General features: G+C 35.4%; 1 protein-coding gene across 1 annotated transcript; it reads left to right on the forward strand.

Moving 5' to 3' along the window:
- Nucleotides 1–5,130: 5,130 nt before the first annotated feature.
- On the forward strand, nucleotides 5,131–12,778 carry MRH6 (Adenine nucleotide alpha hydrolases-like superfamily protein). The gene is made up of 3 exons (XM_079031719.1): nucleotides 5,131–5,506; nucleotides 6,099–6,184; nucleotides 12,357–12,778. Exons 1-3 carry the CDS (start codon nucleotides 5,206–5,208, stop codon nucleotides 12,645–12,647), a joined length of 678 nt encoding a protein of 225 aa, XP_078887845.1. The 5' UTR covers nucleotides 5,131–5,205; the 3' UTR covers nucleotides 12,648–12,778.
- Nucleotides 12,779–13,594: the final 816 nt, after the last annotated feature.

Genomic DNA, 13,594 nt, shown 5'->3' on the forward strand with positions numbered 1-13,594 from the left:
TTATTTTCTTTAAATTTTTTCACTGTAATTGTCTATATACTATTTTTCATATTTCCTAGTTACTTGTTAAAGGTATGACATTTTTATATATAATATTTGCGGTTTCTAAAAGAGCTACCAATTTTTTTTCTCTTTCCAAATGTAGTGTTTCCGAAATATTGTTCCCGCTAGACGCTGACCAACACATTCGTAAAGGTCTTTAAGTTAGCCCTGTCGAAAATACCCATTACCCGAATTACCCGCCCGATTTTTTCGGGTATTGGGTAAAACAGGTCGGGTAAATCGGGTATCGGGTAAATATTTTCGGGTATCTGGGTAACCCGAATTTTTTTCAGGTCGGGTAAAGGGTAAGTGTTTGGGGTTTCGGGTATACCCGATTACTCGAAAATTTATTAAAACTAGATGGCCCAATATCTTTTATTGCTATATGAGTTAACGGGTATATGCGTTTTTTTACTTCTACAGGGCCTGCCTCACTCGTTCTATTTTATCGTCAAAAAACCCTCGCATCGCATCTTCGTTCATCACCGATCACCTCAAGCTGACAGCCGATCGTCCCCGCCTCCTCCCCGGTCGTCCCCGCCTCGTCAGTCGTCACCGGTGTTGGTCGTCGTCGTCGCTCGTCACAGCCTCGCAGCGTCGCACTCATACTCGCCAATCGTCACCTCCAAGATATTTGGAATTCAACGATTGAAGTTCAAACTTGGGTTGAATGTAAGTGATAACTACCAATTTCTTTTATTTTACAGTTAAATTTCGTGATTTCGGCGTTGATTATTCGTGATTTCGTGATTTCATCCTCGCCAGTCGTCACCTCCAGGATATTCTATTTGTATTGCTTTTGTTTTACCTCTTAAATATGTTCCTGTCTTTAGAAAACTAGTGTGGATGCCATGTGTGAAAGCTAGTGTTCTTCTAAAGATTTGCTATTATTTCCAAGTTTCTGTGTGACATATGCCATATGGTATAGGCTTGACAGTTGTGGTATCAATTAGTCAAACTCAAAGTTTGATAATTTGATTGGGAAAAATATATAAAGTTAGATGGATCCACATGTGGAAAACAAATATAGACTGTTAAAAGGAAGATTAAAACATGGAAATTTATGAGCTTTGTCATTGAATATGGAATATTAAAAGTACCTGTAAACATTTCCATTATCTTTCTAGGATTTGTTTTGTTTTATTTGTTTCATAAACAAAATGAATGGTCATTCATTTTTGTTGATAAATAACAAATGTTTAATGTATGTTTAATGATCTATTTTGGTAATAATGAGCTTACATATTCATTATTTTTGGTAAATGCAAAAAGGTGGGAAGTTAAGTTATTAAATACAAAACTGGGTTGATTAAAAAATGCAATAATTTGATCGATTAAATAGGTTATAAATCAAGGAAAGCAAATGAATGGTGTGCTTTTGATAACTTAAGAGGTAGTAGTTTACACTAGCATAATTGTAGGTGTTAGGCATGGTTACTTGGTTGACTTATTAGTAGTTTACACTAGCATAATGAATGGTCTGTGTATGTATTGCTATAACACTTAAAAAAGTATAACTTCATTTTAATTATTTTTTATTACAACATTTAACTTAAAAATCAACTTATTTATAATGACTAACTTTTGTTTCTTTTGCAATTGTACGTCATGATTAGCAATTGTCATGTTTCTTTTGTAAGGGCAAATTAGGTATATCACTTGAATTGAATAGAACTTTTATTAGATTTTTTGTATATTATAAAAATAAGATAATATGTTTGTTGCTCACATTTCTATTATATTGTTTATTGCTATTTGCTAATATGTTTTTTTTTTCTTGTTTTAGATGTCAACAACGGATGACTATATTAAAGTAGAAGATGAGACGATTGAAGTTGACAACCCAACCAATGATCAAGTTCCACAAAAAAAAAAGAGAAAAAAACTAAAGAATTTAACCCAAGATCGAACGTTTGGAAAGAATTTGAAAGGTATAAGGACGAAAAGGGTGTTCAAAAATGCAAATGTAAGCATTGTGGCGGCGGGAATTACTAGTGTGAATCAGGTGTTTATGGGACCAAAAATCTAGGATATCATTTAGCTAGATGTAAAGTTTACTTGGCTAAACTTAATGGTGGACAAAAACAACTAGCTTTCCAACATGGTGATGAAAACAAATTGTCAGCTTGGAAATTTGATCAAAATGAGAGTCGGAAAGCTCTAGCTCACATGTTGGTAGTTGACGAACTTCCTTTTAGCTTTGTAGAAGGTGCAGGCTTTAGGTATTACAATAGTGTTAATCAACCATTGTTTAAAGTTCCATGTAGAAGTACAAGCACAACGGATGTCTACCAATTGTTTGTAGACGAAAAAGAAAAAATTTGTGACTTTATTAAAAAAAATGATGGTAGAATATGTTTGACCACCGATACGTGGACTTCTAAACAACAATCATGTTATATGTGTCTCACCGCCCACTTTATTGATAATGAATGGAAATTGAAAAAAAAAAGTGTTGTGCTTTTCCTCTCAAGAGAGTCACCGTGGGGTTGATATTGGGAAAATGTTTGAGAAATGTTTAATGGAGTGGGAAATAGAAAACATTTTCACAATTTTTGTTGACAATGCAAGTACGAATGATGTGGCAATTGACATTTTGAAAAAAAGTTTTCAAAACTCCAACAAGTGTCTTCTAAATGGGAAATGGATGCATATTCGATGTGTTGCCCACATTATAAATTTAGTGGTGCAAGATGGCATAAAAAAAGTTGATAAGGCGGCTGAAATAGTTCGATGGGCGGTTCAATGGATTAGGCAATCACCTTCTAGAATTCATAAGTTTACCGAGTTTGCTAAGGTTGCTAATCCCGGTATAACAAAACATTTAAAGAGAGATGTGCCAACAAGATGGAACTCCACTTACCATATGTTGGAAATTGCCCAAGCTTACGAAAAAACTTTTGAGAGATATGATCTTGAGGAATTTGATTTTCGATACAAAATTGAAAAGGCGGGTTTGTCAATACCTTCATCAAGCGATTAGGAAAGGGTTAGGAATGTATGTCATTTTTTAAAACCTTTTCATGATGTTACTTTGAGGATTTCCGGGACACTTTATGTGACATCAAAGACATGCATTGAAGATATATATTCTATTCGTACGCTCTTGGATGATGTTATTTCCGATTCTAGTCTTTGTGATATTGCATTGGCCATGAAATTGAAGTTTGATAAGTATTTTGGCGACATAGAAAAATGAATTTATTGCTCTACTTTGCTTTGATTCTTGATCTGAGGAACAAAGTAAAGTATTTGGTTATACTACTTGAGGATCGTTATGGAGAAACGGGGGTGGAGGCCAAAAAGAAATATATCATGGATTCTATGTATGAATTATATAATGATTATATTAGAATTCATTCTCCAAGTTCCACTTCAAATACTGCCGAGTCTACCACTACATCATCGATACTAGGGAAACGCCAAAACCCGGATTTTTTGGCACCTAATCCCCTATTGAGAAATAAACTAAGAGAAAAGATGAAGACGAACATAGTTGAATCGATTGGGGAGTTAGAAAAGTATTTGCAAGAAAGTGTTGAAGACGACTCAAAAATGTTTAGTATTCTAGATTGGTGGAAAGTGAATAGTCCAAGATTCCCGATTCTATCATTGATTGGAAGAGATGTGTTTGCCATTCCCGTCTCAACCGTAGCTTTGGAATCCGTTTTTAGCACTAGTGGGAGGGTGTTGGATCCGTTTAGGAGTTCTTTAACTCCTAAGATTGTTGAAAGTTTAATTTGTACACAAGAATGGATTCGGGGTAGCATAAGTGACACAATCGATTATGAAAAAGATTGGGAAGAAAATCAACAAATTGACAATGGTAATTGTTTATCGTTCATTATTTTGGTTAATGTAAATTTAATATCTTTTCCTTTTAATACTAACATTATTTGACTTTTTTACATAGAATTGAGCAAGATGAAGTAGTGAAGGTGCAAGAAGAACGGGTAGGTGCAAGAAGATGAGTAGGTGCAAGAAAACGAGTATATTTATGAATGTCTTTTGAAACTTGATATGTTATTATTTTCATACTATGTAATGGTTTTCTATTTCTAGAGTTAAGACGTGAGATTTTTGGTAAATGCAAAATACATGCATATACATTGATATCAAGTAATTTAAATGATAGAGTTTGGTTGTTATTATTTCTTTAAGTATTTGGTTTTTTAATATCTTATTAGATTTGACTAAATTGTTAAACGAATACTCCATATCTCAAATATTATTGAGTAAAAAATCTCAATATTCAAAGTTTAGCACGACATACTTATTTCATTACATTTATTTTTAGGTGCCATTAAAAAATAAAAAAAAATCGGGTAATACCCGAATTACCTTTACCCGACCCGTTACCCGAATTAATTAACCAAACCCGAATTACCCGAATTTAATTTGGGTAGGGTAATGGGTAATTTTTTTTATATGGAATACCCGAATTACCCGACCCGAATTACCGGAAACCTGAAAAAATTACCCATTCAACACCCCTACTTTAAGTAGTTAATTTAGATCCGAAATGAGATGTATCGGACATGTTGGTCGGTGATTTTACCCATTATCAAAATTATGACTTATTTTTCTTATTACTATTAATTTTAATTGTAGTCATTTTAGTTAATATTCGTGTATTCTTTAAAATTTTACTTAACTGTTGAATGTTTAATATAATTATATAAATAATTTATAAAATGAACATGGAATAAAATTAAGATCGAACTATTAAATATACCTTCAAATATGTTTTTACGGTTCATGTATAATTATCCTATGTTAGTTTTTTTAATTTTAAACAATAATATTATCAAAATTTATTTCTGAAGTTCATATTGTACGCTAGTAAATACTAGAGTTTTTATTAATTATGTAAAAAATATTGCATTTTATTCATGTAAAAAACATTCTTAAATTACTAAATCAATAAATTAATTATAATGTTTTTCTTTTTACTTATTATTCTTCAATATTCTTTTCTATCATTATATAGAGAGTAATCAATTTAAAAAAAAAATGAAAAAGTGGAAAGAGATCATAAGACCCACAAGCCTATGAGGAATAATTCCCATGCCCTTTTCTTGCTTTTCCCCTTTAATTGTTCTTCTTCTCCTTCTTCATCATAGTTTAGAACGTGCTGCAGTCGAGTCGAGAGAAAGAAAAAAAATGGTCAGGAATGGTCACATACATTCACCAACTATACACTTGAAAGAGCATGTGGATTCTACTACAAAAACCAACGATCAAAAAACAGAAGGTTCTATCAGTTCTTGCCACCATAAAGAAACTAAACCCGGCCGGGTTGCAAATTCTGAAGCACCCATAAGCGTTATTGGTAGGAAAGTGATGATTGTCGTTGATCCAAGCATTGAAGCCAAAAACGCATTGCAATGGGCCTTAACTCATACGATTCAGAGTCATGACATTGTAGTCCTTCTCTATTATAAGAAGACTACTTCTAAACAAGGTTCACTTTTAGCGACAATACTGTTTTTAGTAGTTATCTTGCGTGATAATTTTATTGTCATTAATTATAAATTAGACCCTAAAATTAAATACGTTCTTTGTTGACTAGTTTTTGTACATGTTCTCTTTTTCTGCCAACTACTTCTAAATTATTTCTGAAGATTATGCATGTTAGTCTAAGATTTTATGTCAATTATAACAAAAACATATACAAAGTTACTATAATTGTATATAATTTATGCTACACCCGTTCAAAATATATTTCAAATTTAAACACAAAATTTATGCAAAAATCATCACAATTTCGTTTGAAAGCTCTGTTTGCATGATTATGAGTCAACATTAATGTAAATAATACTTTTAGTTTACAATTTTTTTTCGTAATTTGCATAATTTCCATCCCTGGTTGGTCATTAAATACTCGGTTTCTGTTACTTTTCGGCCAATTAAAGTAGCGATATATATATTTCAAAAGAACTCTTTCCTCATTATTAGCGAACATTTTCTGTTTGCAGATTGTTAGGATTTTAATAATGACATCAAGTGAATTTACACATATCTAACATCCTTTTTGCTTATTTTATTTTTAACAGGAAATGAGTCGACTAAGGTGAAAGCTACAAAATTTCCCGGTTTTCTTTATGCTATGAAACACACTTGTCAGATGAAATGTTCAGATGTAGGTATCGTTTTTCTTACCATGTTGCATGACTAGATTAAACCAAATTAATGAGATTAAACTTGCAAGTATTAATGACATGTTTTTTTTTTTGGAAATCGGCAAATATATTAAAAGAAACCACATCAAGCGGATGTGGTATGAACAAAAGTACAAGACAATCAAAAGCAAAAAATTACAGACAAAGAGTAGGGCATAAGTTCCAAATTCTCCAATCCACCATTTTGCATGGGGTTCTATGTTTGCACCAAGTAAACATCATAGCTTTTATCTTTTCTATTATGACCTCCGGTGAAGTTTGAATCTTTTCGTACACCCATTTATTCCTGGCTAACCATAAGCACCATAATGCTCCGTTAAATATCATATTCAAAAGCCTCTTTTTCTTATTACATCCGGAGCACCTTGAGACGAATAGTATCAAGTCCATTACCGAAGTAAATCTTCCACCATTGAGTTCACACCAGGATATTATCAAATCTAAGACGGAAATCGCCATTGGGCACGTAATCAAAATGTGGTCTGACGTCTCCTCTTCCAAGCTACAACCACTACATATAGTTGATGGGATATTGATCCCACGCCTACTAAGTGCCACCGCCGACGGAATTCTTCCTTGTTTTGCTCTCCATATGAAGGAGAGAATCTTGAACGGAGTCCATTTCCCCCAATCGAACGGTCCATCACATACAAGATATCCAGCTAGTTCGATCCTTTCCCATAACCGAGACACCATGAATCGTCCATCAGAAACAAACTCTGATTTCCACTCGCCCTCACCCACATTCCACGACATAACATCTTTGGAATCAATGTTAATCTTTTGCAGGTATGACCTGGATTAGATTATGTTTTTCCATACCCCCGAACTCGATTTCTTCGCAAACACTGACCAATGCCTTCCATCTAAATTATGCAAGCCTCGAATGGTTTTTACCCACAATGATGAGTTCTCCGTTTTCAGACGCCACATCCATTTTACTAGCAGTGAAATGTTGAGGGATTTAATCGACCCTAGTCTAATTCCTCCAATCGTCTTTGGAGAGACGAGCTTATTCCAAGCCACCCAATTGATACTTTTTTTTCTCATACTCCTTGTTCCAAATAAAGTTCCTTCTGATTTTTCTAACGTGTCAATCACCCCTTTCGAGACTGCAAAGATCGACATATAATATATAGGCAGGTTGCCAAGGACAACCTTAGCGAGGGTTACTCTACCACCGAAACTTAACGATTTCGCTTTCCAAGTCGTGAGCTTATTTTGGAACTTATCGATGACCGGTCTCCATGCTCGCTTTCTGTTCATATTTTCGCCCACCGGAACTCCTAGGTAAGTGAAGGGGATGGAAGAAGGTTCACACCCAAGAGGAGCCGCCCAGTTTGAAACTTCTGAATTTGATACCCCCACCCCAAAGACTTTTGATTTCGTGAAGTTCAATTTTAGTCCAGACGACACGTAGAAGCATTGTAATATTCTTGATAGATTTGCAATATTCCTCCTTGACCATTCGCCTATGAATAGCGCATCATCTGCATAGAATAAATGAGACAAGCAAATGTTAGGTTGTGAAATTTTAATTCCTTCATATATTCCTTTCTTCACTGCTATTATCATAGCTTGATTGAGTCCCTCCATCGCGATTATAAATAGAAAGGGAGAGAGTGGGTTACCCTGTCTGATCCCTTTAGTCATTGAGAATTCTTTAGTTGGGCTACCATTGATTATTACTGATGCCCTCCCAGAACTCAGGCAACCGTTCATCCATGTTCTCCATTTCAGTCCAAATCCCATTTGTTCCATGATAGACTCCAAGAATGCCCAATTTATCGAATCGAATGCTTTATTAAAATCAGCTTTAAAGAGTAGTAGCTTTTTGCCCTTTGCCTTTGCCCAAGAGCAAAGCTCGTTAACTATCATTGGCCCTTCCAATATGTTCCTTCCTTCCACATAAGTTGATTGTACTTCTCCAATGATGTTACCAATCACGTTTTTTAATCTAATCGCCAACAACTTCACAATGATTTTATATATCAAGCCTATCAAACTTATCGGTCTAAAATCTCCGAAGTGCAATGGGTCTTTACATTTCGCCGCTAGAGATATAAAGGAGGAGTTACATCCTCGTGATAGCTTTCCATGAACTTCAAAATACATTACCATCCCCACAATCTCCTCTCTCAATAGCTCCCAAAATTTTTTTATGAACTTAAACATGAATCCGTCCGGTCCCGGTGATTTATCGTCCCCACATGCCCAAACTGCTCTTTTTATTTCCTCTGTTGTAATTCCTGCTTCCAGATATCTAGCATCAATTCCAGAAAGTCTTTTGAAGTCCGGATTGTAAAATTTTGGTCTAATGGGCCATCTTTCTTTAAATTTATTCCCAAAGAACTTTTCTGCCTCCTTTTTGATTTCCACCGGGTTAGTACTCCAAGCACCATTAATCATGATCCCATGTATATGGTTTTTGCGATTTCTGTTGTTCACATAGTTATGGAAGAAGCGAGTATTCTCATCACCATCGATCTCCCATTTTAATTTTGCCCTTTGCTTCAGGTTCATGACCAACCTTCTCGCATGATCGTCAACCTTTACTCCCAAATTTGATCTTTCTTTCGTCTCATTGATAGACAGGGGTCTAGATTCCGCCACCAATTCAATTTCAGCTATTCTCTTTTTCCATTCATCTACTTCCTTCTTCTCCATATCGATTGTGTTTACTTTCCAGTTTCTAATCACAAATTTGAGATGCTTCAATTTGTTCAAGAGAATCATGTCAGGGGTACCATAACCTCAAAACGCTAAGCACGCTTCCTTAATAACTCCTTCGAGATTGTCGTTAAGTAACCAGGAATTTAAGAACTTAAACGGGGGCGGTCCAAAATTCTCGATTCTAGCTCTCAATATAATAGGGGAATGGTCTGATAGGTCTCGATTCATTGCAAAGGAGGAAGCTAGAGGGAACACAGACAGAAAATTGGAACATACCAGAAAACGATCTAGCTTACTCAGTTTCCCTCCAAGAGTTCTGAAGTATGTAAATTTTTGACCTCCCATCTTCAAGTCTGTCAGTTCACCTTTTAGGATGAATTTGTTGAACTCATTTGCACTCCTATTTCAGAATTCAGAATTAATCCTTTCGTCTGGGCGCCTTACCACATAGAAATCCCCCATGAAGATCCAGGTTGCCGATCTCGATAATTTTATTGCCAACAGTTTGTCCCACACTTTAGCTTTCTCGCGTTCCTGTTGAGGGCCATAGACATTTACGACCCCTGTTAGCCCATCGATACCCACAAAGTTCCCTATTGTTACGATATAGTTCCTTGATTTGATCACTTCCGCTAGAGAGAACATTCTACTATCCCATATCGTTACTATTTCTCCCGATCTTCCCGTAGCGTATACTTGCTCGAAGTTACAATCTGCATCACCCCAGCAGTTAGATGGATTGAAAAGCGAAGAAGATTCCCCCAATTTCGTTTCTTGAATCTCAACCAAACAAAGTTTATTTTCTCTCCTCAGTCTACCCACCCAATCCGTTTTGTGTTTCTCTCCCAGACCTCTGATGTTAAGTGACATTATGTTCATTATATTCTCTGGTTTTCGCCTTCTTCACCGATTACATCTTTGAGGACTTCGTTGTCACATTCCATATCGAAGCCCAACATTTTGCCTATCTCCACCGTGTTCCTGATTTCCGATGTTGATGTCGAGTGTGACTCGTCGTCCGATTCTGGGAGTGGGATTTGGGAAGGGATCGGATCTAGATTTAAGTCGATGGGGGGCTGTTTTGAGGACTCAATTTGATTTTGACTTTCCATGTTCGACTCAAGAATGGGCGTTAATATTCTCCTTCTTTTATCATAGGCTCCTTTAAAATTGTTGTTGGTCTGACCCGAAAATGGTTCACTTCGAACCGTATTGCTAGGAAGAGGCCCAAAGCAGCCAGTTAAAGATAACGTGTTTAAGGGCCCATTTGACGAGTCCGTGTGGCCCAGATTATTAGACTCCGGCGCAACGTTTCCTGCTTCACCATGTGCCATTCCATTAACCGTCGGTTCATTATTGATCGCATTCATTTGTGTCCTTTGGGATTCCCTATGCAATTCGGTTTGACTTCCACCGACAGTCCCTGCCGGTGCCGTGATCGCCGGTGGCGGGCCCATCACCGTGTTGTTATGCTTACCGGCCATGTGTAATTGAGAGTTTATTTCCATTCCATCCTCTTCTCTGATCTCGCCCTCTTCAGGCTCCTCCTTTTCATACTGCATTGGAAAGGTATCCGATACATGGTCTTCATCGTCCGATCCCACCAAGTCATCCACTTCGTCTTCATCTTCATCTGACGAGGAAGTATCCTCCAATGATTGATCAAACTGCTTGAATGGAGCCCAGTCAAGATCGAGTTCGTCGGCGCGGATTTTAGTTGCCTTTCCCTTAATCTCCACAGTCAGCTCGGTTGAGATGGGTGATAACGAGTTTGTGATAACACCGACTTTCCCATAGACTAAGTTCACACTAGATGTATCAACTTCGAATGGAACAATCACCCTGCCTATCGTTCCAGCGATTTTCGAGAAGTTCTCTTCCGACCATAATTTTGGCGGGAGAACGGTGATTTTTAACCATGCTATCATTTCAAAGTTATACACCGCAATATCGCCGCTCTCCATCGATCTAAACCATTCCGACCACCTTAACAGGAACGTGTCTCTGCTTTTATCATCTATGAATTTGACTCCAATTCGTAGCCATCCCAGATATTTTAGTTCACATTATGACCCATCATAGTTCTTGAATGCAAGTGGCGCCTTCTCAAGATGGTCGAAACTGTGTGTTTCCCCAATCAAAGTTAACTTACTACTTAACCATCCCTTGAGCGGTGAGTCATCCGAGATTTTGATAGGAGATAATTTATCCGCTTGGGTTTGGTAGGCTATAGTTCTCCCAATTTTGTTATTTCCTCGTACCACCTTAGCGAAAGATCTGTTATCTCTACCTCTCCATCGATTTTCCTGTGGTCGTTTGTGATAGTTCTGCTTCCTCGAATGATTGTCCCCTGTCAAATCGATTGGTTTTCTTGCAAATTTTGCTATGTTGATCTCCAGCGGTCTTTCTTTGAAGGTTATGCCTTGAATGGATTCTTCAAATCTCCGTTCATCTCCCATCATCTTAAATCGCACAAAAGCAAGAGACTTTTTGTTTACATCTTTCTTCGTAGCCACATACACATCTACCACGTCCCCATATTTAGAGAAGAAACTTTTTAAGGATTCGATCCTAGTCTCCTGAGGAATATTAGATACACACATCGTCGTTACCCCTGCATGATTCCATCTTTTTTGATCTCTTATCGCCGTTGTCTTCCTTCGTCTTCTATTGCCAGCCTCTTATTTCAACAACCATCAAGAAAGTTATTCATTTATGTCTTTAACACAAATGATGCATCTTCCCTGGTATCTCATATTTTTGGTCAATATGGAAATTACAACTTTTGTTTTATTTAAAGTGAGTCTCTCTCTCTCTCTCTCTCTCTATATATATATATATATATATATATATATATATATATATATATATATTGTTAGGTTCATGTGAGACGGCCTAATTTTGTGAGACCATGAGACACATTTTTTTATTTTTTTTAGTTAATTCAAGTTCCGAAAATAATATTTAAATTTTTTTTTTTGTATTTTTTCATTTATTTTGCATTTTAAAATTATTTTTTAAAATATGTACAGTGTAATATTCTATTAGAATATTTCACGTAATTTTCAAAAAATATGGAATTTTTTTTTAGTTAATTCAAGGTCCGAAAATAATATTTAAAAACAGAATTTTTAGATTTTTCCATTTATTTTGCATTTTAAAATTATTTTTTAGAATATGTCAGTGTAATATTTTATTAAAATATTTCACGTATTTAAAAAAAAACGGGATTTTTTTTTGTTTATTTATTTTTTATTTTTTTCAGTTAATTCAAGTTCCGAAAATAATATTTAAAAAAAAAAAAGAATTTTTGGATTTTTCCATTTATTTTGCATTTTAAAATTGTATATATATATAACAAACTGTTCGGGCCTCAACCATCTTATTCCTTTGTTTGAAAGTGCGGCAAAATTGTTACGTAATGTTACAAATTTTGACTTCCTTGTTTTTTGATGAAAGGTACAAGTTGAAATATTCTTGCTCGAAGGGAAAGATAAAGGAACAACTATCGTTGAGGAAGCAAAGAAGCAAGAGGCGACGATGTTAGTGTTGGGGCAAAAGAAACAATCGATGACATGGCGTTTGTTGTTGACATGGGCAGGTAAACCAATGAATGGTGGTGGTGGAGTGGTGGATTATTGTCTCCAAAACGCCACTTGTATGGCGGTGGCAGTACGACGGAAGAATAAAAGAGTTGGTGGTTATCTCATTACCACCAAGCGCCAAAAAAATTTCTGGCTCTTGGCCTAATTAAATCCTAAAATACCTAAAATGGAAGGAATACATATTTGTGGCATATTATTCGATTATTGTGAAATTTCAGTTAATATGTTGGCTACATTTTAAACTCGATGTCGGTAAAGAATTATGTTTTTATAATATTTGTTGATGACTTTCAGAGATAGATAAACCAAAGGTTTAAAATTTTAAACTTATCTTGAAGTCATATTATAAACTATAAACAAATAATCAATAAGTAAACAAGAAATTATAAGTGACAAATGTTCTTACCAGGGTGTTGAATAATGTATAAAAGTAAAAAAAATGACATATTTTCACTACTATAAAAAAGACTATTACTGACAGCCACACCTGTCGGTAATCCCTCACAATGGAACTACTTAAATATAGGCATTCAATGACAAATAAAATATGACACACACTGTTGTAATGACACATAAACATGCGTCTCGTAAAACAATGTGATCTTACTAAATTTTGAAGGATTTATAAAATATGACACACAAAAGTGTAAGTCGTAAAACAGTGTGATCTTTCTAAATTTTGAAGGATTATGACACACACGTTGTATGTCATAAAGTTAGTGTCACGCTAAAAAACATGAAGTACACCCATTCAATATACATGTATAAATTCCTAGCTAATAAACCGTACATCTAACCTCACAAAATCGTTCACACAAAGCTTCACCCTCCAAGAAGCAGCTAAATCCTTGTCCATTTTCTATTTCTCTCCATTTCTCTCTCACGATCGAAAGAATAGGGGGAAGCAACAGGTAAATCCACTTAGACACGCACCAAATATGATCTCCTTCTCATTAGTATTCTTCATTGCTTCAAGTCGATCAATTCTAGTGCGATTTTTCTTCAAATAAATTATTTCTTCAAATCGCAATCTCAACTTAATTGAATTAACCCTAAAACTGAATATAGTTTATTTCACACAGAAACCTCTCT

The sequence above is a fragment of the Lactuca serriola genome, chromosome 3 (genome assembly GCF_051521515.1).
Source record: "Lactuca serriola cultivar US96UC23 chromosome 3, Lser_US96UC23_V15, whole genome shotgun sequence".
Classification (NCBI taxonomy): Eukaryota; Viridiplantae; Streptophyta; class Magnoliopsida; order Asterales; family Asteraceae; genus Lactuca; species Lactuca serriola.